This window comes from Scatophagus argus, chromosome 9 (assembly GCF_020382885.2).
Source record: "Scatophagus argus isolate fScaArg1 chromosome 9, fScaArg1.pri, whole genome shotgun sequence".
NCBI classification, from domain to species: Eukaryota; Metazoa; Chordata; class Actinopteri; family Scatophagidae; genus Scatophagus; species Scatophagus argus.
In genome coordinates this window covers 26,124,631-26,151,461 of record NC_058501.1, presented here as the reverse complement: position 1 = coordinate 26,151,461, position 26,831 = coordinate 26,124,631, and the positions used below count along the sequence as shown (strand labels likewise).

The 26,831-nt window shown below is 47.6% G+C and overlaps 1 protein-coding gene across 1 annotated transcript; it reads left to right on the top strand.

Moving 5' to 3' along the window:
* Positions 1-1,658: 1,658 nt before the first annotated feature.
* Positions 1,659-26,614, top strand: tg (thyroglobulin). Its single transcript, XM_046398564.1, has 49 exons — positions 1,659-2,348; positions 2,753-2,861; positions 3,635-3,732; positions 4,021-4,176; positions 4,692-4,851; positions 4,929-5,035; positions 5,122-5,265; positions 5,597-5,782; positions 5,964-6,457; positions 6,768-7,152; positions 7,527-7,634; positions 7,985-8,236; positions 8,541-8,645; positions 8,723-8,800; positions 8,980-9,083; positions 9,165-9,276; positions 9,372-9,533; positions 9,754-9,945; positions 10,378-10,505; positions 10,765-10,888; positions 11,333-11,491; positions 11,578-11,721; positions 12,015-12,179; positions 12,270-12,374; positions 12,880-12,989; positions 14,360-14,465; positions 14,554-14,754; positions 16,111-16,281; positions 16,387-16,473; positions 17,600-17,662; positions 17,760-17,897; positions 17,982-18,158; positions 18,251-18,365; positions 18,473-18,552; positions 18,744-18,890; positions 18,977-19,042; positions 21,028-21,162; positions 21,242-21,424; positions 21,507-21,711; positions 21,785-21,872; positions 23,090-23,240; positions 23,313-23,506; positions 23,679-23,843; positions 23,929-24,066; positions 24,231-24,418; positions 24,607-24,711; positions 25,861-26,001; positions 26,112-26,308; positions 26,414-26,614. Exons 1-49 carry the CDS (start codon positions 2,210-2,212, stop codon positions 26,515-26,517), a joined length of 7,371 nt encoding a protein of 2,456 aa, XP_046254520.1. The 5' UTR covers positions 1,659-2,209; the 3' UTR covers positions 26,518-26,614.
* The last annotated feature ends 217 nt before the right edge of the window (positions 26,615-26,831 follow it).

The window sequence follows — 26,831 nt, the reverse complement described above, 5'->3', positions numbered from 1 at the left end:
AGAGGACATCATGTTGAAGCTGCTGCACACTGAAATAACCACTGAATGATGTTTACTTTGTTTAACGTGTCAGATGTTATCAAGTCAAGTCAAGTCAAGTCAACTTTATTTGTATAGCCCATTTTTACAAGCAGTTTGTCTCAAAGGGCTTAACATAACATCAGCAACATCCTCTGCCCTTCGACCCTCACATCGACTAAGGAAAAACTCCCAGAAAAACCTTTAACAGGAAAAAATGGAAGAAACCTCAGGGTGAGCAACAGAGGAGGGATCCCTCACCCAGGACGGGCAGACGTGCAATGGATGTTGTACAGGCAGGAAAGCAATTTGCAACATGAGAAATGACATAGTAATGAAATTTATAATGAACTGCTGTAACATTCATGTATTCTTTTTTGTATGTGATGTTGAGAATCACTATCCTATCAGTTCGATTTCGGCCCGTAGGGAGAACCACCCCGCCCATAGTCGGTACATAGAGGAATGACAGGCAGATGTCAACAATACACATTGGGTTGGTCATAGAGCCGGCTACAGTTCAACTTGAAGATCTGGATGGAGAGATACCTGCAGAAAGATACAGAGAGAGAGAGAAAGGGAGGGAGAGACACAAGACTACGAGGAGCACTGGACACACAGTTAGTGACATAAAATAATGAACTGCATGTTAATCTGACGAGGGGAGAGGATAGAAGAGGAGAAGGAGGAGGGGAAACTGCTTGGTGGATCATGTTTGTGTCCCCCGGCAGCGTAGGCCTATAGCAGCTTAGCTATGATAGAGATTTAAAGATTAACAGTTAGTCAGACCTATTCTACCTGTGGCTATATATCATGAGGTGAGTGAAACTATGCCTACCAGCCCTACACACTTTATTTGGTGCTAACTATATGCTTTACTAAACAGAAAGGTTTTAAGTTTAGTCTTAAAAGTGGAGGTGGTGTCTGCCTGTCGAACCCAGATTGGCGACTGGTTCCACAGCAGGGGTGCCTGATAGCTAAAGGCTCGTCCTCCCGTTCTACTTTTATAAATTCTGGGAACTGTAAGTAAACCTGCACTCTGTGATCTGAGTGATCTATTGGGAATATATGGGACTACCGGTATTAGATCCTGCAGGTATGATGGGGCGAGTCCATTTAGGGCCTTATATGTAAGTAGGAGAATTTTAAAGTCTATTCTGAATTTTACCGGAAGCCAGTGAAGAGAAGCTAAGATGGGGGAGATATGATCCCTTTTACTGATTCCTGTTAAAACTCTAGCTGCTGCATTCTGGATCAGCTGCAGGTTATTAATAGAATAATTTGGACATCCTGACAATATCACAGTGAGGTACAACCATAAGCCTCTTACACTGCAGCCTAACCTGACTGAATTATGTTTTTATATTTCATTTTTAGCTGCTTCCATGTTCTTTCCTGTATGAGAATTACTTTCAGGTTCAGTCATTTCATCAGTTTTCACCTGTGATATTTTAACAGTGATGAAACACTAAACTTGTGCTGTGACTCCAGCAGCAGTTTTTCCCGCCAACTTTCTGTCCTTCGCTGCAGCCAAAGATGTTCTCATTGTCGGCGTGTGCCTGCAGAAGACTTAGTACTGTAGTCCTGCAGACCACAAACAGGAGGCCTCTGATTCTCATTGGCCGTTGCCATTGGAATCATAGTATTGGGGCTCCATTCGTGATGGTTTTTTTATAGTCGTGGTGATTAACTCAGAGTCAACCTGCTCAGAGCTGATTGGACTGACTCGGATCAGCTGCTCTGAAACTGGAAACTCAGAGTGAATCAACTCAGAGTTCACAGTTTAACTCAGAGGACTTCAGGTGGACTTTGTGTCTGCTGATAATCAGCTAGTGTCAGTGTGCTAACATGCTGAAGTAACATGGAGAACCTGCATGGTCATCATGAGCATGCTAGTTTCATCAACGGACACACCTGTGATGTGAGTGGAAATGTGTCTTCATTTACTGCTGTCAGCACATTTACATTTTCACCTGGTCCTCAGGTGAGACGGCCTCAGTGCTGGAATTAAAATAACAACACATCTCACTGAATGCTGGCTCCCATCATCTCTGCGTCAGAGATGATCTCATCCAATCAGAGGGCTTCACGGCTCACTGCCTGCCTCCCGAGTGGTGGTCGAGGACTCCTGGTTCCACCGAGGCGGACAGACGAGGAGGGTTGAAGGAGTTCGATTCTGCAGGTCCTCTTCATGGTGACTCAGCAGGTCTGCAGGTTTATAAAGAGGCAGCGAGGCAGGTTCACTGTCACCACGGACACGATGGCCTGGCTGCTCCGCATCACCTGTATTCTGGCCTGCTGCGTGGAGCTGCTGCAGGGCAAAGCTTCAGGTAAAAGCACCTGAAGCCGTCTGTCTGCTTGTCTGTGTCTCTGCCACTGTTGTTAATGTCTGTGCTGTTTTGTCTTCATCTTTTTGACTTCATTACCTGCAGTCCAGGTTTCTCCTCTTACTGCCATCAGAACCCACCTGCAGCTCAGTGCTCTCAGTGGTTATTATTCTTATCACCCTCTAGTTTGATGAGCAGGAGCAGCTACATGTAGAAATGTACTTCATAAAGTAATTATTCTCAGTCTTTTGTCCATTTTATTTACCATTTTTTCAAGTCCAGGGTTTTGAAAAGAGTTCAGCGTTGTTTTAATGTGAACAGCCAGTCTGACTCAACACGACGACACGACGTACGATGATGTCATTATGTGATCATTATTTCCTGATCATGTCACTGTTGTTGTCCAGAGTACCAGCTGGAGTCGGACAGCCTGAGCCAATGTGAGGTACTCAGGGGCGTGGTTGTTGCCAGGCAACAAGGTGACATCCCTCACTGTATGGAGGACGGCAGGTTCAGGTGTGTCTGCAGGCTGATAGAAAACTGATCTGAGCTGAAAATGTGGAGTGAGACTCCCCCTGTTGTTTCAGATCACCGACACCAAACAGTCACTGCTCCTGAGAAAGCGTGACTCAGTTACTCTTCAGCCGGGTTTCCATCAGCAGGCCACGACAGAATACATTCTGACATAGCAAACAGTTAGCTCACATGAATGAGGAGGAGGAGGAGCCGTTGGTGCTTTCACTGGCTCCCTGGATGTTCCCATAACATGAATTTTCACAGTCCCTTAGATTTCTGAGGGTTTGATTCCTCCCTATCTCTACTTCTTCTACTCTGTTGCAGAAACCTTTGAATCTGTTCAGTCCACTAACTGCAGCGAGTTGACCGTTCAGTCTGATATCAGTGAAGGTTATTTGCTCCAAACCAGCAGATGGAAATGCATAGTTAACTTCAAACCTGTTTTTTTAAGTTACTTTATTAATCCCAAGCTGGGAAATGACTTCTCTGCATTTAACCCATCACACACATGCAACATGCAGTGAAACACACACAGGAGCAGTGGGCTGCACCAAGCACCCAGGGAGCATATTGGGGGTTAAGTGCCTTGCTCAAGGGCACACCAGCCAGCTAAGGAGAGTGGGGACATTATCACTCCACCACACACCAAATTTTTTCCTGCCCGTCCGGTGGTTTGAATATTTTAAAAGTCGTAAACAACATGAAGAGTGTGCTCCTCGTGTACGTGTGTTTCTAATGTGCATGTGCGTATGTGTGTGTGTGTGTGTGCGCAGGCCCGTGCAGTGCAGTGGGCGGGGTCAGGAATGTTGGTGCGTTGATGCTGACGGTCAGGAAATCGTCGGGACTCGAACCAACAGCTCTGCTCCTCACTGTGAGAAAATCAACAACACAGACGCCATGACAACATGTCCTCCACCAGATGATGCACCAGCATGTGACATGATAGGCAGATGAATGTGTTGAACTTAGGAAGGTTCAGGTTCTCCAATAGGAACAAGACTCGACTGATTGAAGCAGTAAAGCTGTTCTGATCGAGCTGATCGATAACGGAGTAGTGCACTACAAGCAGAGACAATCCAGTAAAGTACCTCAAATTTGTATTGCCATGGAGTACTTAAATGTGCTCCTTCTATCTGTCTCTCTCTCTGTCTGCATGCAGGTGCGTCTCCCTGCCAGCTGCAGTCTATCTTGCGGTGTTCTCCTTCAGGACTCTTTGAGTCAGTTCAGTGCGACTCCAGCAGGGGGCAGTGTTGGTGTGTGGATCAGGATGGCATGGAGCTCTATGGGACCAGACAGACAGGGACACCTCAACGCTGTGCGTTCAAATACTGCACATATACTGATACTACGTAACACTGACACTACGACCACATAATGCCGATACTCCTCCTACTGTCATCGTTGCTGCTTCTGGTACTGATACTAGATGGTACTGCATCAGAGTTAAGAAAATGTCTTTCAAAATAATTCACACTTTTTCATGTCAGACACAACACGCTGACATAAGGATGGCTAACACATCTCACCTGTACAGTTCTGAGCCAATCAGCTGTCAGTCATGATATTTCAGCCCCTTTTATAGCATCAAATGACTAATTAAAACCAAACTGATGAGAAAAATGAACACAAACAAAAGCATGATAAGAACAACCTAAAATGACAGAAACCATCTTTGAGAAAAATGTATTTGACGTGTACTTGACGTGAGTTTTTAGTTTGGCTCATGTCTCATCTGCTAACATGAAGGGGGAGGAGCTTATGAGCTGTTCTGCAGCCAGCCACCAGGGGGCGATGCAGGTGGACTCTGACATGTTGACCTTCAACCCGCAGGTCCTGGCAGCTGTGAGGTGCGGTCGAGACGTGTCCTCCACGGCTCTGGGTCTCCTTCTCCTCCTCAGTGTGCCGAAGACGGCAGCTTCCTCCCTGTTCAGTGTCAGTTCATCAACATGACCGACAGAAGAGAGCTGGACCTGCTGCGCACCTTCAGCAGGTAACTCACCTGTCTGTCTGTCTGTGTGAGTTTTGAGTGATGTGTGTATTACAGCGTTTGCGTGTGTGTGTTGTCAGGTTCCCAGAAGCCTTTGAGGCATTCAGCAGTTTCAGGAAGTTTTTCCCGATGGTTTCATCGTACTGCTTCTGTTCAGACAGCAGAGGCAGAGAGCTGGACGACACAGGTGTGAGCACGCAGCACACACACACACACACACACACGCAGAGTCACGATCAGTGCTTATGACGAAGGTGCGTGCGTCCTGTGCAGGTGTGGAGCTCCTCATGTCTGACGTGTACGACTCCGTGTTCTCTGGTCTTCAGTCGGGTCGTTCTGTCTCGCAGACCAACGTCTACAGAGTCCTGCAGAGGAGGATGCTGGGAGTCCGCCTCGCCCTCACTGGACACTTCAGATGTAAACTCATAATTTCTACTGGCCACATTAGTGGATGGCTCTAAACTGATTTGAACTCGTCTGAACTGGTTTTCTACTCTTTACTGTCTAGTTTAAGATGCTGCTGCATCCTCACAGGTGTAAACGTGGACTTGCAGCCCAGAGTTATACTGAGTTAAAGTTACCATGACGACATTCCCTGAATGAGCCTGGACTGTTTCAGGCTCAACCAGTTAAAATGTAGTTGGTTTAAAGCAGGGCCGGCGACTAACAATCTGTACTCATTAAACTCATGTTCAGAAACATGTGGACCAGGTAACACTGGTTTGGACTGGTCCTCCCCCTCTCTCAGGTCCCTCTGCTTGTGAGGAAGAGCGGCGGGCAGCGATGAAGGCGTCCAGTGTTTTTGTCCCGTCCTGCGAGGCTGGAGGCTCCTTCACCCCCACTCAGTGTCAGCAGGGGGGGCAGTGCTGGTGTGCAGACCCCACAGGGAGGGAACTTCCTGGGACACGAAAGCGAGGAGACTCCCCGGTCTGCGGTGAGTGTCTCGGAGCGGACTTCGACTTGCGTGCAGTTTCTAAGCCTGATCCGCTTGTACCCGCACGTCAACCGATAGGACTCATGTTTTGAGTGCAGAGAAAACACATTTTTATTTCTTTTTCTGATTTTCCTACACCTATTTAAACTTGTTGATGGTCACTTCTCTCTTCCTCCTCCAGGTTCAGGTCTTGACTGTCTATCTCAGCGTCACCTGGCTCTCTCCAGGCTCTTCTCTGGTCCTGTTGAGCCTCCTTTGCGGGCCTCCTCTGGCAGAACTCCGGCCTCCTGCTTCTCCCTCCTCTGGCCTCTCAGGGAGCTCCTGCCCGTGGAGATGGATCCAGTCTCCTTCCTGTCACACATGGTTGAAGTCCTCCATGGTCTCTTCCCTTCGGTGGACGGGGCTCTGCAGGCTCTTGCTCACTTCTCCCCCCGCCGCCTTCAGGAGAACCTGTTTGGAGGAACATTCCTGAAAAACGCAGCCTCCTTTAACTTCAGCGGGGTGGTGGGAAGTCGAGGAGCCCTCAACGTGGACCGGCTGTCGTCCCAGAGTGCGAGTCTCCGGAAGAGCCGGGATGTGATCCAGTACGTCAGCAGAGCTCTCGAGGACCGCGCCTTCCTCTCTGCCCTCCAGTACATGCTGACGGGGCTGAGCAGCTCGCAGTCACTGGACCAGGTGACCACAGCTAGGAAGTAGATCTCAAAATAAATCAGTGTAGTCGTATTCTCCTGTTCACCAGTCAAACATGAGCAGATCTAAAGTGCTTTAGGTCATGAAGTAAAAGTACCCACAATGCAACACAGTGTTACTGTCATTATTGTACTGTTACATCTGATGATTTTGGATTGAGTGCTGTTAAATGTGGATCTGTTATGTAGGCCATGGTTTTGTGTGCTTCAGGCTATAATCAAACTGTGGTGAGATGTTTTCACAATGTGTCAGCAGCTTCTCTTCATGGCTCAGACTGAACTGTGTTGTGCTGCAGGTCCTCACTCCTCTGCTGCGTTCCTGCTCCAGAGCCCAGGACGATGATTCAGCAGCCATCTTTGTCCCCAGCTGCACGTCCAGTGGCGGTTTCCAGGACATTCAGTGTCAGGGCGAAGAGTGCTGGTGTGTCGATCCTCAGGGTCAGGAGGTCTCAGGGTCCCGTACCGCCGGCCGTCCTGCTCGATGTCCGTCCCTCTGCGAGAGAGAGCGAGTGAAGGCTCTGAGGGTGAAAAGAAACCTGCCGGCTGGCGCTGAAATCCACGTCCCTGCATGCTCTGAGGACGGAGACTTCCTGCCGCTGCAGTGCGTCGGCTCACGCTGCTTCTGTGTGGACGCTGAGGGAAAAACAACAACTGCTGGGTCAACAGGGAGCGCCATCACCTGTAAGATATCACACTGATGTTAGTGTTCAAAACTGCTGAAGGCTTGACTCGTTAGATTTCTACTCAGAAAGGAGGGAGAGATGATGAACAGGAACACAATGAAAACATTTCTGTTTTTGTCTGGTTGAACTGGTCGCAACCTGTAAACTGCAGGTGAACTGGAGTCACCGGCAGACACTGTAAGGCTGTGCAGCTCAGACTCAAACTCACAGCCACAACATCCTGTCTGATGAGGCGGAGCTGAAAATCTAAGGGTTGTCCTGATGGAGGCGCTAGAGGAAAGCCCATGGAAGTCCTCTGAGGAGCATGAACAGATCAGAAAATCACAGTTTGGTCCACTTCGGTTTCTGATGTGTTTGTGTGCTGTGTTTCAGGTCCAGAGAGAACAACACAGAAGCTTCAGTCGCCTGCAGGTCAGACTGATCCCACATTCACCCTGTGGGACACACGTGTCTCCGTCTTACGTCTGATTTTGGACAAACACACCTACTGAATCAGAGTCATGATGCTGCAACAAAACTGATTTGGACACTTGATATCAAATTTAAAATAAAGATGTGGTTTCTGTTACAGTAATGATTTTAATTTTGTTTCCTTCAAAAATAGAAGGAAGTTTTCTTATTGAAACGATTAGTTTTATAATGAATTCATCATTGCAATCATATTTAGTCTCCACAGAGACTAAAATGTGACATGAAAGATGAGCAGCAGGATCGATCACAGCCTCTGAACCGACTGCTGACATGAGCTGAGCTCTAAAACGTAACAAATGAAGGAAGAATTGGATCAAAGCTCATCAGCGTGATGCTAACCTGTTAGCCGCACTAAGCAGAGTCTCTGGTGCTGATTGCAGGTCGGTGCTCTCAGGCGGTCTCTGAGGTCGCAGCATTCAGACAGGAAGTGAAGAGAATCATCGCTCTCTCTAACTCCTCCCACTTTCCTCTGGGTTATGGATTCCTATTGGCTGAGGGAGTGCGTCTGACCCCGGAGGAGCTGCAGACCAGCCAGTCAGAGGAGGAGCTGCAGATCTCCAGCAGGCTGCTGAGCCGCTCCAATGCTGCTCTGCGATTGGCTGCTTTCTCCAGTGAGTCGCTGTCAAAAATGGACATTAGGATGAGTATTTGAAAAGATCTGTTTGATTGGCTTCTTTTCCTCCAGGAAATCAAAACTCCTTCTGTCAGGATTTATGGAAGCAAAGAGAAAGCAGCATGACTGTCCCTGCTTATCCGAGAAAAATCCACTGAGCCATTTATGTTGCTGCATGTCAGTGAAGCTGCGTTCAGGGACTGCTGTTATAACGGGTGTTTTCAAGAAGCTTCCTCATGATCTGTCTGCATTGCTGCTGAAGCTGATCTCACACTGACAGGAAGCGTATTGTTGTTTCCCAGCTGTCCAGATGTTGGTGGATCCTCAGCGTCGCTCATACCAGCTGTTCACCCCACAGTGTGACGCAGGCGGACGCTGGCTGCACACACAGTGTTACCACAGCACAGGTCGCACACACACACACACATTCCATATTTTTGTTGTTTAGTCTGAAGTCTTCATCACCCTTTGTGTGTGTGTTCAGGTCAGTGTTGGTGTGTTGATGAAGATGGAGAGTACATCCCGGACTCGCTGACCAGCCGTTCGCTCCGCCTGCCCAAATGTGAGCCAACACACACACACACGTTTTCTCAAACAAAGACAGACTGTTCCTGGATCAGTTTATCAGACAGAACGTTAACTGCTGATATTCTTCCCGTTCAACCCAAGAGTCGTCAGACTGAGTGTGTGTCACAGCCCCATCAGATCTTATGGTGTGTGTGTGTGTGTTTTCTCCTGCAGGTCTGACTCGCTGTCAGAGAGCTCAGGCTCACTCTCTGCTCTCTGGTTGGTTGAAAGGATCTGATGTCAGCACTGCTTCACCTTACAGCCCACAGTGTGAGAAGGTGGGAGCACACATCATTCACTTTGAGGCTGAAATGTGGGTAAAGCTGTGAAACTGCATGCTGTGTGTGTGTGTGTTTCAGGACGGCCGTTTCTCGGTGCTGCAGACAGGAGGCGCTGCAGGCTGGTGTGTAAACCCCATGACTGGAGAGACAATACAGGCGGCCAAACTGAGCTCTGCAGGACAGCTGACATGTACGCACACGCGTGCTCACACACGCTGCTTTCGGTGATGTGTTCACTGTCACACTACAGTCTGTAAACTGCTAAACTTGGTGTGGTGCATTCAGGTCCCAGCTGGTGTGAGCTGCAGGCTTTCCAGTGCCGTCCTGATGGCTCCTTTGTCCCACTGCAGTGCGATGTCACTTCCTGTTGGTGTGTTTCTGAAAATGGGCAGGAAGTGAGCGGGACCCGAACGCCCCAACAGACAGGACAGACGCCATCGTGTGACCGTAGGGGCAAACATTGTCCTCTCTAAGCCTCAGTGGTTAAGATTTGTTTTGAAATCCTCCAGCCTGATGTGAGGGAGCTCAGTGAATCTGCTGAGAGCTCATATGTTTGTCTTAAAAGTGACTTCATAGAGAAACAAGGCAGCAGCACCTGGTGGATGTTAGAGGAACTGCAGCACTTCAGCTGTGAGGAGGCTGCTGACTGGTTGTTGCTCTTCTCCAGGTCCTCTCTGTCCCGCCTCTACTGTTACCCACGGTGCACTGGTGTGCCACCCAGTAGCCAACGGTCTTCAGAGCTGTGATCTCATCTGTTACCATGGATACCAGAACGCGCTTCCTGTCAGCAGCTTCTTTTGTGATACTGAGAGTCTGCGATGGGATGGAGACAGCAAACCCCTGAGTGGCGCCTGTCAGAGTAAGAGCTCTGACTGCTAAAGGACCATACCGCTGTTTTTAAGGTTTCACCCTCAGACGACATCCCCACTGAGTGTTTTTTAAATCCCCCATCACCATCATGAACCAGTAACCACAAATTGTGCAGCCCAGTCAGAACCCATCAGAACACGTCACACACACAAACTTAAATACACAATCTGCCCTGAATATCCTCAGACCGGACACGAGTGGACGAGTCCTCAGTTCAGACACTCACATGTCAGACATTTGTGCTCATTGTTGTGGTTTTGGCGAAGTCACGGCTTTCCCTCCCTGTTGTGTTAGCTCTCACTCGGTTAGCATCACTGGTTCATCTTGGACTGAGTGGCCATGATTTAATGACATCCAGCTGTCACACAGACTAAAGTGTGTGTGTGTGTGTGTGTGTGTGTGTGTGTGTGTGTGTGTGTAGTCTCTCAGCCTCTGCAGTTGGTTTCGTCATCTCAGCTCTGGTTGCTGTCATCGCCCTGCTCTCAGATCAGCAGTCTCCAGTCTCTGTTGTTCAACATGATGGCCAGCAGGGGGCTCTGCTCTGCACAGGTGAATACTGCTGAACCGCACTACATCTTCCACTGCAGGTCACACACCCATGTGAAGGCTAACAGGAGAGCATAAACAAGCCTGTCTGTGTGTGTGTGTGTGGTGTGTATGTGTGGTGTGTATGTGGTGTATGTGTGGTGTGTGTGTGTGGTGTGTATGTGGTGTATGTGTGGTGTGTGTGTGTGGTGTGTATGTGGTGTATGTGTGTGTGTGTGTGTGTGTGTTTGTGTGTGTGTGTGTGTGTGTGTGTGTGTGGAAGCCTTCGTCAGGTCACTCCGTGTCGCTGTGTGATGACTCGTCGGTGCAGCTGCAGTGCGACAGCGACGGCGCCGTGATGCTGAAGTTCAGATGGAGCGCCGCCCTGTCTGACCTCCATGACGTCGGTGAGGCGCTGAGGCGTCCACCAGAACAGCTGCTGGTTAACGTGCATCAGCTGGCATAGCAAACATACAAGAGAGCTCGATGAAGGAGTCCTAGTTAGGGTCAGGGTCTGGCTCAGGGTCAGGGTTGTTCAGGGCCATCAGCACAGGGGGAATGCAGGTGGCAGAGCAGCGGGTATCACCTGAGGGTTCAGAACCCCCTGAGTGGTCACAAGACAAATCCTCAGTGAAACAAGAGAACAACATATTTCTGACAGCCCTCCTAAAAAGTATTTGGTTTTCTATTGTTATTTTACTTCTCGAGTCTGTCTAAAGTTAAAAAAACAGTCTGAGAAGGACGACTGGGACAATGGAGGGTAAACTTTGGTTTAATCCAGAGAAATGGAAGATTTTTGTCTTTGTTGTATTTGGTTGTGAAAGCATTTGGGGTCTGTTTCTTTATATCAGGTCTGTTTCTGAATGAGTCCACACTTCTGGAGGGGGCTCGGGGACTTCTGGGTAATATCCGGTCCATGCTGACATCAGAACCCAAACTGGTTTCAATGACAACACCAAGCTTTGGCTGTTCCCGCGGTTACCACCTGGACAGTGACAGTGAAGGCTGCAGTGAGTCAGTTTACGTTGTGTGTCGGTCCTGTGGATCCCGCAGACAGAAACGCAGATGGTCATCTAGCGTCTCCCTTTGTTTTCAGTCGTTTGTCCTGCTGGGACCTTCTCCAGGGAGGGGGCGTGTTTTCTGTGTCCTCAGGGAACCTATCAGGATGAAGAGGGGCAGGACTTCTGCAACAAGTGTCCCAGAGGCTCCTCGTCAGCTGGAGCATCGTCTGCCACTCAGTGTGAGCCAATCAGCTTCGTGTGGTAAAAGTACTGCAGTTTTATCAGAAACGGACAAGGCCGAGTCGAACTTTCAAAGCGGGAGCTGTGGAAAAAGGAATTTCCCGATGTGTACTTGTAGGATGAATTGGTCACCATGGTAACAAATGTGTGTGTATTTTAATATTTCCTACTTGTCAGAACACAAACTAACGTTTCAGTAAGTCACCGAAACTGTCCAATCAGTGAGCTACGTTTCTGTCATATGATGTTGGTTTTTGAGATCGGTGTGCATGTTTACCTGTCTGTGACGCAGGTGTGACAGAGTGTCAGAGGCGGGGCCTGCGCTGCTCACAGCAAGGTGACTTTCTGCCAGCGCAGCCTGACTTCCTGTCTGGCAGGTGGGGGTGTGTCAGCATCGAAGGGGTGGAGCTTGACTGGACCAATAGTGACAAATCTCTTACTGATGACGAGTGCTCAGGTGAAGCTAATCAGAAAGCAGTGATTTGATCATCTGCATTTATTTGTGTGTTTGTTTGTAATGTGTGTGTGTGTGTGTGTGTGTGTTCAGTTCTCAGAAGGTTTCAGACTGTTCCTGGATCAGATCTGATTGTTGGTGCTGAAGACAGTGATGTCCTGAAAACAATGAGCTCTGACCTCACATCCTGTGTCCAAGGTGAGACACAGACACACACACCTGCACACACACACACTCACACAGTCATGTTTACTGTGTCACATTCAGAGTTTGGATAAAAACTGAACCTTAATCTTATGATGTTAAATATGTCAAAGTGTAAACATGCTGTTTGCCGATATTGAAAATGATTGATGTTTTAGCCCAGTAACTACAGATTTCATACAGCTCGCTGTCCATCCAGGGGCCCTAAACATGTTAACTAACACACAGTTTTGATCAGTTTTTATCAATCAGTAACAATAATTGAGGAAGAAAGTCAAAACAATCCAAGTTGAAGAGCAGTGACATACAGGTGAGCGTGATATGATTTTGCTTACACTCTGTGTCTGTCTGTGCTGATCTGTCTGTACTGTGATGGATCATGTCTCTGCCTCAAGGGAAGATGCTCAGAGTAGGACAGGACCTGCAGTGATGTGATTTATAGCCATATTACTGTGGAATAGTCCTTTAAAGGTCAGCTTGTGTCATTTGTCTCTCTCAGCGTGCGCAGTGCAGCCATCCTGCCTCCATGTGGCGCTGTTCCAGAGACAGACTCAGTGTGAACTGTACAGCACACACACAAAGAACACACACTGCAACACCTCCCAGCAGGTAGCACACACACACATAAAACACACCACAGGTGTGACTGAAGTGGCAGCAGTGAAGTGTGAGGAGCCCTCATGCACCCACCTGGTCTTACTCACACTGATAACCTGAGTGGCTCAGGTGTAAAATCTGGTGCACACGTTCTCTCGCATTTCTGCTGTGTCCCATCGCAGTGGAAAATTCAATTCAGTTTACTTATATGGCTCCAATTCACAACAAAAGTTATCTCAAGACACTTTCCAATCAGAGCAGGTCGAGACCAAACTCTTTAATTAAACTGTAATACAGAGAAGCCAACATTCCCTCTTGAGCAGCACTTGGCCACAGCGGAGAGGAAACACTGACTTCTAGAAGGCAGAAACCTCGGAGCAGACCCCGACTCAAGATGGGCGGCCATCTGCCTTGACCGGTTGGGTTGAGAGAGAGAGAGCAGGAGAGAGAGAGAGAGAGAGAGAGAGGGAGAGAGAGCAGGAGAGAGAGAGAGAGAGAGCAGGAGAGAGAGAGAGAGAGAGAGAGAGGGAGAGAGAGCAAGGGAGGGAGGGAGAGAGAGAGAGAGAGCAGGAGAGAGAGAGAGAGAGAGAGAGAGAGAGAGAGAGAGAGAGAAGGAGAGAGAGAGAAGGAGCACACAACAGAGATGCGTAGCAGCAGTAATAATACCAGAAGTATTGGAACTGTAGATAATGATAATGAAGTATACAGGAGGTACTGTGGTGATTATGATAGCAATGTTAGTAACAATAATGATGGTAGCAGCTGCAGCATTAAGTTTCGAGCTCGACCCCAGCAGGAGGTCCAACCATGATCCATGAGAACCTGCGTGACGAGAAAGCACAAGGACTCCAGGCAAGAAGGGACGGCAAGAAGGAAAACTCCTCGCCAACATGAACATGTGACATCACAGCTGAAGTGACTCCTCACTTTACATCTTGTTAGTGGAAGCGGCTTTGTAGTGTCCATTCAGCTGGCCTGACGTCCCTGTGATCATGTGGACCGACCTCGACACACCAGGATGCATTTAGATCTGAGGTCAGGAATGGACTCCCAACTTGCAGTGCATTGCAGGGTCAGATCCTAGATCAGTGTGGGATCCGTTCTAGTAACCATGGCGACAGGCTGACTGGCTTTTTTGTCTGAATGTGCCACTGTGTGATCACGTAAAGAAAAAGACCAGCAGCTTCTCACACTTTACTGCTGGAGCCACTCAGTAGTTATCATCAAGTGTTTATATGAGTGATTCGTAAGAGGCCATTTTAATGGTGTACTTTTTATTATTGTCATTCACTGACAGTCTTCTGCTGTGACGAATCAAAACTAAATCATGCTTGTGATCAGAAATGCTAATCGTAATTAAACTTTGATTTAATTTTGTTCAGACCAGAGGATTTCTGGGTAATCCTCAGGCCGAGCTGTTTGATTGGCTGAGCTGCTCTCTGAGAGTGAGGGGCAGAGCTTCAGATCTACTGGTTATCAGGAAGAAAGGTACTGTAACCACAGCAACCAGGTGAGCGACATAAAAAAAAATACCCACAGTGGTGTGTGTGCTCAGTCAAGTGTGTGTGTGTTTCAGGGGCTGAGTTTTCATCTCAGCAGCAGCAGCAGAGTTTTGTGAGGATGAGGATGATGAAGGCAGCCTCAGGTGTGTACAGGACTCAGGTGTTCTCCTCCAGACAGACGTCTCTGTCTGACGCTCATCGTTTCTGTCAGGACAGTTGCAGCCACGACACCTGCTGCGACGGATTCATCCTCAACCAGAACAACCTGAACGGAGGTGTGTTACCATGGAGACAAATGAGTGAGTGAGTGAGTGAGCAAATGAACGAAGCGCAGGTAAATTACTCCTTTATAAAGGAGTGAATACTGATTCTAAATTGTACGTACCGCCGACACATAAAGCCAAGCCGGAGCCAGAGCCAGCAGTGCTGAGCCAATCGGGAGCAGCACTCATGTTTCAGCCTCTTTTTATACCATCAAATAATTAAAACCAAACTGATCAAAAAATGAACATTTGAACAAATGTCAGTGTGATAAGAAGTACCTGAAATGAAAAATTTATTTGACGTGTACGTTGAGTTTTTAGTTTGGCACATGTCCCATCTGCTAACATGTAGGGGGAGGAGCTTATGAGCTGTACTGCAGCCAGCCACCATATATTTGGGCTTCTCACAATCCACCCATGCACCTGTTGAGCAGTTGCAATCTTAGGGTAATTTGATGGTCACTTTTTTGCCATTTAAAAATAGCCTGAATTTGTCTTTATTTTATTATTCAATGGGACTGGGAGACATCAAAAGCAGACTGCAGACTGTTACGGAGATCAATGATAGATAACTGTATCCTCTGCATAAAAATGGAAATCAGCATTTGATAAATGATCACAGATTATGTTCAGGTACGGAGAACAGCTGTGGTCCTAGTATGGAATCCTGGGGGGACGCCCTGTGATACAGGAAGAAAGGAAAAGACTCAGTCTGGACACACTGTGGTCCAGTCTGAAAACCAGCTTAAAGCAGGCCCTCAAAAACCAGTACTGTGGAGTTTGTCCTCCAGAATGTGACGCTGTCAAAAGCCTTTGACAAGGCTTTGACAAAATCCGTAACAGCAAATTTGTTGTTTTCCACAGCCTATTATTAGCATAACTGCTCTTCACTAATGAGGACTTGTGAACAACTAAAACAGCTAAAACACACCACTGTAGTTATTAGGAGTTGCTCCTTTCAGCAAAGCAAGAACATAAGCAGATTTCCATAAGTTTGGAATCTCATTGTTGAAAAAATGAAAAATATCTGTTGTTATAAAGTGAGGATCAAGTTTGTCCCGCAGATCAGTTAGCATCCAGCAGCTTTAAGGCTGTAGGCTGCAGCAGACTGCAGAGCTGAGGGGAAAACCAGTGATGGGTTCAGACTTTCACTCCTAAGTTGCAGAAGGAAGCAGATCGATTTATTACTTTAGTAAGAGCATCACAAAAGTATTTCCAAACCATGTCATGAAGAAAAGCTTGTTTATAGAGTTTAGTAATGAATCACTGATTAAATGAATGAGTGAACGAATCACTGAGTGAGGACGTTAAGGAAATAAAGAATGACTGTGTGAGTCAGTGTGCGAACGACTCAATACCTCCACCCAGGTTCTCTGCTTTGTGGCTGGCTGAGAGCTCCATCAGTCTTGATGTGTGGGGACCAGGACTGGGATGTGATTGGACAGGGAACAGCCAATCGAATCTGTGGGGCGGGACTCATGTACAACGAGCAGCAGAGGAGCTTCGTGTTCGACTTTGGAGGACAAAAGTTCATCATCAGTAAGAAGTTGAAATCACAATGAAATGTTTGAGAAAATTAAAAAAAAGAATTTTAGAGTCGGTGAGGAACTGACTTCTGCTTTCTGTTCATGTTGTGTTGTTCAGCTGATTCGGCTCTGCCGGCTGACAGTAAGAACAAGAAGGACTACCAGGCGTCCATCGTCAGCTTCCAGGCCATCTATCTAAACTCCGGTACATAGAAACACTTTCACTGTCCTCCGTTGTCTGCAGGTTTGTACACCTGGGCTAACAGGTGAGGGATTTAATGGTAAAGAAGATGACAGGGAAAGTCCAAAGAGAGAGAGCAGAGAGCAGCAGAGAGTCCACAGGTGAAGAGGGGTGGGGCAGGTAAAGATTTCATGTTCAGGTGGATGGAAAACAAAGGCATAATGCAACACTAACAAGCCAGCAGCTGACAGGATGACTGGAGAAAGAGACACAGCTGAGCAGGTGGATGTGGGTGTCAGGTGATTGGTAAAGACTGAGGACACCTGGTGAACAGGTGAACAATGCAGAGCTTCACTGAAAACTAAACACAACTGAGGCAGCTGTTGTGATCAGCTGCACTGTGATAATGTTAGCATTAGCCCTGAAGTGCAGCTGACCTTCAACCTCCAACACCAGCTAAGGGAAGCTGAAGGTCTGAGTGTGACGCAATGAGGCGGGTCAGGTGACTGCAGACGTGTCGAAGAGAGGCGTCCAAATATGTTGGTGCAATACTTCTAATCTCCAAAGTTGATTCTTAGGTGAGTCCTTGGATTCGAACATCAACTCCAGCTGTGCAGAGAGCCCAGTATTTGTATTTGAATAAAAGTGTAAATAAGCGTAATAATCCAGTTGTCTCCATCATGAGGAACACCAGTCATTTGCTTTCATGTCTTCCCAAACATATCGTTTTTAAAATAGTTTGAATGTATGAAATAAGTCTTTGCAGGAACACGTTGTTTGTGCTTTGCTGAACACGGTTTTCAGATTCGGCACCACTAACATCAACACAAGCCAGTGCACGTGACTGTAAACAAAACAGGCGTCTTCTGAAGGCGGAAACGCTTCGAACACCTCAGTGATTCACAGTCCGTTTGTGTGAAAATAGGAGCAGAAACATTTGTGTTAGCTTTAAGCCGAGCTGCCATGTCAGGTGCCCGGTGAGCAATTGGGGGGTTAAGTGGGGGCACATCTGCAAGATTTTTCCTGCCAGTCCGAGGTGGAATTGAACCGGCGACCCTTTGGTCACAAGCCGCTTCTCAAACCTCTAGACGGACTGGTGATTATGATGATGATGATGACGTGTTTACTCTTTGTGTTTGCTGTTTGTCAGAGGCTAAGTCTGCAGCTGCAGCTTCTTCCTGTCCAGCAGCAGAACTCGGTGCTCCTCTAGACGGTTCGTATCATCTCTGAACTGGTTTCAGTCTGTCACATTGCAGCTTCACTGCAGGGTTTGTGCAGTGTGTGACAGCATCGATCCTCTGTGTGTTCAGTGTCCATACAGCTGAAGTTTGAGTCTCTGTCTAAGGACGACGTCCTCGTAGATCCTCAGAGAAAACTCCTTACACTCTCCTTCTGGCTCAACAAGAACGACTATAACACCCAGCAGGCACTGCTCTGGTGTCTCACACGTATGTCCCGCAGAGAACTTCCTGTCTGGTTTGTGTTTGTGTGGCCTGAAATGACAATGCATCTGATGAGTGTGTGTGTTTCAGGATGCGAGGCGGAGCAGCAGTGCTCCATCGCTGACCTCAGAGACGCTGACTTGGCAGGTTTCTTCAGCTGCTCGTTGTACCCAGACAGCACAGTGTGTGGAGCGTACGACAAACCGCTGAGACGAGCCTGCCGCCCTCTGCTGGACAGGACACCCAACAACACCTACAGCAAGAAGGGTAAAGACTGTCAGGCTTTGCTGCTGCAGCGCTTTACTTCAGTTTAGACTTTAGACCAGAAATAATGTGTGTGTGTGTGTGTGTGTGGTTAGTGAATCTGTCTGGACCAGTGAAGAGTTTCTATGAGAGAGTTCCCTTCCAAAAGATGGTCTCTTACTCTGTGCGCAGCCGAGTCAGCCTGAGAGAAAACACAGCGCTGACTGAGGGGTAACACACACACACATACACAACACAAGATACACACATGCAGTAGCATGACATGAACATACGTAACTACATGTACCTCGAGAACGCATTCCGTCTTGTGTGTTCAGGTTCAAGGAATGTGAGCGGCGCTGTGATGAGGATCCTTGTTGCCGCGGTATTGGCTTCGTCCGAGACACCAAATCAGCAGGTAACCACGGTAACCAATCAAATGGATCAGTTCTACAGGATGAAAATATGACACAGCTTTTATTTTTCTAAACAGAGCAGAGATAATTGAGGATAAACATCCAGATTTCATAACAAAGAAAAACAATACTGAATACTAAAACAACAGTCTGCTTGTGGTTTGTGGTGTGTGTGTGTGCGCGTATGCTGCAGGTGGTCCAGACGTAGTGTGTCTCTCTCTGATCAGTCTTGGGGTTCAAATCTGTGGTGAGGACGACAGGACAAGCTGGAGGACTCAGGAATGCAGACCATCTGTAGTAAAGAGTACACCGGAGCCATTCGGCTGGTACCAGAAGCCTGGTACTGAGTAGAAATATACACACATGTGTATGAATACCCAGTGCAGAATCAGTGAGTGAACAGGTATGTGTTGTTTGTGTGTTCAGTAAATCAGTGGAGTTCTGCTGCTGCTCTCTGTCCTCCGTTCAAACTGCCAACACCCGCCAGCAACGGTAAGATACTGTAGTACTACTGCTGCCAGCACTACTCCTTTCACTGCTAGAAGTACTGCTTGTGTTTTTATTAATTTTATTCAGGACCAGATCACATCAACAGTTATCTCATGACACTTTCCAATCAGAGCAGGTCGAGACCAAACTCTTTAATTAAACTGTAATACAGAGAACCCAACATTCCCTCTTGAGCAGCACTTGGCCACAGCGGAGAGGAAACACTGACTTCTAGAAGGCAGAAACCTCGGAGCAGACCTCGACTCAAGGTGGGACCAGAGAGAGAGACGGAGAGAGAGAGAGAGAGAGAGAGAGAGACAGAGACAAAGAGAGCGGGTAATAGGGGTCATAGACTGAGACGCATAACAACAGAGTATTGGAATGACACTGACAATAATGATGATAGTTGTAGTAGTAGTAGTGATAATAATAATGTAGAAATACAACAGGTGGTAATAACAGTTGTCAGTTTCGAGCAGGACCGCAGCAGGAGGTCCAACCACGATCCATGGGAACATGAGAGACCGGAAAGCACAAGGACTCCAGGGAAGAAGCTGAGTTAGTGATATGCATTAATGGGACATGAATGTGTGCAGAAGGAGAGGAAGAAAGAGCTCAGTACATCATGGGAGATCCCAGGCAGTCTAAGTCTATAGCAGCATAACTAGGGGCCGGCCTAGGCCAGCTCTAACTATAAGCTTTATCAAACAGGAAAGTTTTTAGTCTACTCTTAAATGTGGAGAGGATGTCCGCCTCCCGGGCCGAAACTGGAAGATGGTTCCATAGTAGAGGAGCTTGATAACTAAAGGCTCTGGTTCCCAATCTACTTTTGAGGACTCTAGGAACCACAAGTAGCCCTGCATTTTGGGAACGTGAAGCTCTGATGGGATAATAGGGAACTATCAACTCTTTAAGATAGGAAAATAAAAAGTCGCAATATAAAATATATATACAAGGCAATATAAAAAAGTGTATATACAACAAATAGACAGTGTAATGTTGTGCAAGAAAGAAGTAGAGGTAGAGTGTAAGGTGCCAGTAGAACGTAAGATGCAGTGAAGTGAGTGTGTAAAACATATAGTGTGTAGTGACTGTATGTATGACCAGAGTTTAGCTGTTATTGTACAGTGTGATGGCATGTGGCAGGAAAGACTTCCTGTATCTGTCCCTTTGACAGCAGAGCTGCAGCAGCCTGTGGGAGAAGGTGCTCCTCTGTCTGTCTGCTGTGTGATGGAGGAGGTGCTGATCGTTGTCCACGATGGATAACAGTTTGTTCAGCGTCCTGCTCTCCACCACGGTCTCAACAGACTCCAGCCTGAGACCGAGTACAGAGCCAGCCCTCTTCATGATCTTATCAAGTCTGTTAGCGTCGCTGGCTCTGATGCTGCTGCCCCAACACACCACAGCAGAGAAAATGGCAACAACAGACTGGTAGAAGATCTCCAACATCTTGCTGCACACGTTGAAGGATCTCAGTACAGGATACGAGTACAGATAGAAGACCCTCATCTGATGCAAGTAAAAGATTATTTATGACGTTGACCAATACCATCTCTGTGCTACGATGAGCTCTAAAACCAGACTGGAAATCTTCAAATAAACTATTACTGTATAGGAAGTCGCGTAGCTGATTAGCTACTTTTCTCTCGAGGATTTTTGGGAGAATGGAAGGTTAAGTATGGGTCTGTAGTTGCCTGAAACCTCTGGATCAAGAGTATGCTTTTTAAGGAAAGGTTTTATTATTATTGTTATTATTATTATGCTCGTGTGGGTTTTGTTGGGTCTCAGTAGCAAAAATTCAATCAAAGAGTTTGGTCTAGATCTGCAGCTGGAAAATGTCATGAGACAACTCTTGCTGTGATTTGGTGCTATATAAATAAACTGAACTGAGTTATTATGTCAAGTAACTTTTGTTACTACTACTACAGTATTGCTTATAGTGCTGTCATTACTACTGAGAGTAATACCTAAGTGCTTGTGTCTCTCAGTGTCTCTGGATCAGTGGAGTCTCGTCTCTGACTCATCAGTCCTTGTTGACGTGTCTGTCTCCTTGTATGATGTCATCCACGTGAGCCGTGACATCGCCACCGATCGCAATAAGACCAGGGACTGGTGTCTCCATGGTAACTGTTGTCAGGTTACATCACTCAGGATTTACAGGAAAAGTGGTGGTCCTTGACAGTCCTCTGCTTCCTGTTTCAGCCTGTGAGGAGGCAGAGTCTTGTGTCGCTGTGTCACTCAGTGAGGTGGAGTCTGCCACGCGCTGCATCCTCTACCCAGACACCACAGCCTGTGGGTTAAGCTCTGCCCCCAGCTCATCCAGGCCAGTCTCCTCCTGCAGACTGGTCATCAGAGAGCCTGCACCCCAGGTGTACTTGAAGACAGGTGAGCCAGTCAGAGTGGAGATCTGCACAGTGGTTTGATTCTCACTGTGCTCACCTGTCTGTGCTGCTGTTCTTCTCCTCAGAGCGGTTGCCGTTTGTTACGTCCATCTCCATCCCAGGTCACGGGACACTGCAGGGCATTGCGGTGGAAACCGCCCTGGGCTCAGACAGGAAGACGGTTGTTCAGTTCCTAGGAGTCCCATATGCCCGTCCACCAATAGGATCATTACGCTTTGAAGCAGCACAGCCAGCTGATTGGATGGGAACCTGGGATGCCACCAAACCCCGGTAACTTTCTGTCTGTATCATTTGTCTGTCTGTCTGAATGCCAGTCTGTATCATCCAACTGTCTGTCCTTCAGTCCCAGCTGTGTCCAGCCAGGTGATGTAGAGTCTGCAGCCTCCAGTGAGGACTGTCTCTACCTGAACATCTTCAGTCCTGCTGCTTTGGTTAGTCCCCATTATTTATTCATCAGAATCATTGTGAAATGTAAAATGTTATCTGTCTGTATAAAGGTGTTGTGTAAAATTACAACACTTGGATGTAGATTTCAACTTAAGTACAAGTTGAAATCTACCCCCCAAAGAATAACTGCTGTACCACAAGGTGGAGGGTTTTTTGTGAACCTGGGAGCTATGTTGTTGGGGGTTGCAGCCTCTGGTAGAGTCTCTCAAGTCAAACTAGTCCCAGGGAAGGAGCCACATGAGTGCTTCAAAGACCTCAGTGACGCAACCAGAGACAAGCTGTAGAACCTAACCCCGCTGTTGGAGCCATACCCGGAAGTAGAGCTCACTTGCGAGTATCTGCTGGCTGGGCCTTAACCCATGGCATTGGACTGCTAGTCACACTGCACCATGTTTGAACATAAGGGGTGTCCCGTAAGTGCATTTGACACCAGGATACACAAGGTGGTGTTCTGGACACTCGATTGAAGAGTCAAGCAGAGCTGTCAACTGATTACCACCTAATGGGGAATTGGTAGCAGGGGAGCTACAATCAGAAGGTCACTGTTGTTAATCATGTTGGACAGAGGTGAAGGGTGCTGAAGGAGTCCTACAGGATGTGGTTTGCTTTTGGAACTCCAGAAGCAGCTACCAGCAGGCGAAACGATGTTCAGCTTGGGCAATTGCTGAAGCAATAACTTGGATGTGGGAGGAGTTTGGTGGGCCATGGAGCAAGACTTTTTGAAGTGTCTCAGGGTCTTGTTCATGAGAGAGGAAAAATGAAGCTTAAGATGGATAGACAGAGAGGTAATGCTGGTACTGTACAGGACTGTTGTGGTGAAGAGGGAGCTGAGCTGGAAGGCCAAATTCTTGATTTACAAGTCAATCTACGTTCCAACCCTGGTCTATGGTCATGAGCTCTGGGTGGTGACCGAAAGAACGAGATCTCTAAGGAGGGTAGCTTGGCTCAGCCTTAGAGACAGAGTGAGCCAAGCCCAGAGTAGGGCCTGGAAGAGCTGCACGGTCCACTGGTGTTTTTTGAGGTGGTATATGTGGCATATGTATAACACAAAATGTGAAATTCTTTGTACTAAAAAAAGGTTTGGACCTGAATCGATCCGTAACACAACTAAATATTTAAAATGAATTTCATCTGAAAAAAAGTGGTTTAGTTCCTCTTGAAAGGATATGAAGTGATCTGTGTGTGTCTGTGTGTGTGTCAGAGGGGGCGTGTCCCAGTCCTGGTTTTCTTCTTCAACCCTTCACCCAATGAGAACCCAGGACTGTTGGATGGCTCTACCCTTGCTGCTGTGGGTAATGTCGTCGTAGTAACGGCCAGCTACAGGATGGCGGCACTGGGATTCCTGAGTACAGGTGTGTGTATGTGTACAGTATTTATACTGTACATATATACCTGAACACGTTAGTGACTGATATACTCTGCAGGTTCATCTGGTCTCCGTGGTAACTACGGTCTGTCAGACCAGGAGGCGGTGTTTCATTGGGTTAACTCCCACATATCTCTAGTGGGTGGAGACAACAGGAAAGTGACAGTCGGGGCAGAGCGACGCGGTGCTGACATCACCAGCCTTCATCTCCTCTCCTCCTCCCCTCCTCTGTTCCAGCGTATGATGCTGATGGTGAGAGCTCTTCTTCTTCCTCACACCTGCGCATCATCTGGAGTCCGTTGGTTTTTGAAGCCACCTGTCAGTCACTGAGCTCACCACAGCACTGAGAAAACCAACGGCACTGATAGTATTAGCACTAGGTTAGCATCTGAACCCAGATGTTGATGTGTTACTGTTCCTGCAGGGCGGTTCTGTGTTTTCTCCATCGCTGGTTCAGACTTTGTCCACCTCCACACGTCAGGCACTCGAGTTGGCCAAGGAGCTCGGCTGTGTCACCTCTGACCTCGAGGAGATGGTCGTCTGCCTCAGAGCGACACCTGCTCACACGCTCAACACCGCTCAGACCAAAGTACAGTTTAAAAAACAGGATTTTATCACAAAAGAGAGAAGTCAGGTTCTTATGCGTCTGACCTGTTTGTCTGTGTGTGCCGCAGCTGCTGGCCGTCAGCGGTCCGTTTCAGTCCTGGTCTCCTGTCCGTCAGTCCATCTCCCAGTCGTTTTTCCACAGAGTCGACCTGCTGCTGGGAACATCTGAACACGATGGTCTGATCAGCCGAGCTCGCAAGATAAAGGTCAGAGGTCGCTGCACACACGAAAGCATGAAGGCTTTAGGGTCTAGTGGTTAGTGGTCTGAGTTTAAGATAAAAACCTGAAGTTGATCCAGTTCAGTGGTTAGTGACTCTGAAATGAGACTGTGTACCTGAACAGCACATCTCCAGATTTATTTTCTGTTCAGGACTTTGAGGCGCTGCAGGGTCAGGCTGATGGTAAGACAGCATTTTACGAGGCTCTGAGTCGCTCACTGGGTGGAGCGACAGGAAGTGACCTGTTGAAGGAGGCGGCGTCCTGGTTCTACTCTCTGGATCACAGTCCGTCAGCAGCTGGATACAACCTGTTCTCCAGAGCACTGAACAACGCCACCAGGTAAGACGCTCCGCTCACGTCTGCAGTCAAGTTCACTTCCTCAGTGCAAAAGCAATCAATGCACCTTTCTGCAAGTTTGGGTTTTGTCCAAAGCTTCTTTTCGTTAAATGTTTCAGTCAATCCATCTGAGTGACATCACACACAAAACTAACCTTGTGTGTGTGTGTGTGTGTGTGTGTGTGTTGCAGAGATCTGTTCATCATCTGTCCCACTTTGCAGATGGCTCGCCACTGGGCTAACAGCAAAGCTAACGTCTTTCTGTACCACCAACCGGCCACCAGCTCTCACACCAGGTACTCTTCACTCTGAAGTACATGTACTCAGCTACTGTACACTACTCACATGTAGAGTTCCCCCATCTCCCCAGCACCACCGCCCTCTCTACTCCCCCACCTCCATCTCTACTCCCCCACCTCCATCTCTACTCCCCCACCTCCTCTCCTCTTCTTCCTCTCCCCTCATCAGATCAACATATAATTCATTATTTTCTGTCACTAAGTGTGTGTCCAGTTGTCCTCGTAGTTTTGTGTCTCTCCCTCCCTTTCTTTCTCTCTCTGTATCTTTCTGCAGGTTTCTCTCCATCCAGATCTACATGTTGAACTGCATCCTCTGACAAACCCAGTGACAAACCCAGTGTCTACTGTCAACATCTGCCTGTTGTTCTTCTATGTAGTGATATTAGAACTAACTTAAACAACATATCAGCTAAAAAACAAATACATACAATACACAGTCTTCAGAATTCCAGTTACAACAACCTGTCATGTTTGTCCTTTGTAATGTATGATGTTTACTGCATGTTTCTCTCTCTCTCTCTCTCTTTCATCCTCTCTGTCCTGTCTACCTCTTCTTCTCCTCCTTCACCCGGCCGACTATCAGCAGGATGGTTCTCCCTTGTGAGTCGGGTCCTGCTCAGGGTTTCTTCCTGTTAAAAGGGACTTTTTCCTTGTCACTGTCTGCTTGCTCGGGGGTTCAGGCTCTGGGTCTCTGTGAAGCACCTAGAGACAATTTTGATTGTAAAAGGTGCTAAATAAATAAAACTGAATTGAATTGAACATATTCATGTTGGGGGCAGTCGTGGATCAGCGGTTAGGGTGTCGGACCCGTAACCGGTGGATCGCTGGTTCGATTCCCCGTCCCGGTGTCCATGGCTGAGGTACCCTTGAGCAAGGTACCTAACCCCCACTGCTCCCCGGGCGCTGCACGTGGTCGCCCACTGTCCCGGGTTTGCTGTGTGTGTGTGCACGTCACTTGGGTGGGTTAAATGCAGAGCACAAATTTCGTTGGAGTGAGTTCCCTCCAATGACGAAATATGTCACTTTCACTTTCATCTTTCATCTACCCAGCAGGTTCCACATGAAGCTGAGACTGACCCTACTGATCAGTCCTGTCAGTCCTGTCGGTCCTGATTAGACGTATTGATTATTGCTTTCTGTGTGCAGGGCTGCGGTGTCCGTTCCTCTGGACGTTCAGTTTGTGTTTGGGACTCCTCATCATCCATTGAGCTCTCAGCGTTTCACTTCTTCTGATCGCCGCTTGTCTCTGGCCATGATGACTTACGTCTCCAGCTTCATTCGGACTGGGTCAGACATCTGCTCATCAAATCAAACTCTAATTAACAGCTCAGTTCCAATGATCAGTGAATTAGCCTCCAGGGTCACACCATGACGTTTGTTTTTCCTGTTTTTCTCAGGAACCCAAACCCCTCCCATGTGTGGGCGGAGTCTGTTCTGCCTCGCTGGCAGCAGGTCCCATCCACTGAAGCTCCACCCACCTACCTGGAGCTAAGCTCCGCCCTCCGACATCGTCAGGGTCTAAGTCAGAGTTCCTGCTCCTTCTGGAGCCAACTGGGAAACAAACTAAGCAGTGAGAGGAACAAAGTGGTGTCTAGTAAAGTGGACTCTCATCAGTCTCCAGTGAATCTGTTCAATTCCGCTCTGTTTCATCCTGCTCTACTAAGGTTTAAATTCTGTTTTGTTTTTCTCCTTCTACCAGGTGAGTTGAAGGCGGAGCCTGTCCAGGAGCCTGCACTGACTCCTGAAATCCCAGTGGCTGCACCATCCAGCCAGTCACAGACTGAGAAAGACACCTACAGTTGAACTAATGACATCATCATGACATCAGTTTCCTACCTTCAGATTCAGTTTGATCACAATCAATCAATGTTAATCATCAATAAAAAGCAATTAAACTGTCTGTCATGTGTCTCTGTGATCCAAACATGATCAGCTGCACCTCCTCTGACCTCCACTAGATGGTGCTGTAATTTCCTCACAGCCAGTGAACTCAGCAGATCTCTCATTACAAGTACAGAAAACAACTTCAAAGGTCCAAACACTCATTTTTCCGTGTGCCAGTGAACACATCAGTAGTTAGTGGAGCTCATCGTGATGCTAAACACACAAAGTGTCAT

Bases quoted from the DNA above. Each gene is read 5' to 3' on its own strand.
- tg (XM_046398564.1), top strand. From the start codon at position 2,210: ATGGTGACTCAGCAGGTCTGCAGGTTTATAAAGAGGCAGCGAGGCAGG. The intron at 8,801-8,979 runs GTGAGCCAACAC...TTTCTCCTGCAG, and splicing joins TTCGCTCCGCCTGCCCAAAT to GTCTGACTCGCTGTCAGAGA. The intron at 12,990-14,359 runs GTAGCACACACA...AATTTTGTTCAG, and splicing joins ACTGCAACACCTCCCAGCAG to ACCAGAGGATTTCTGGGTAA.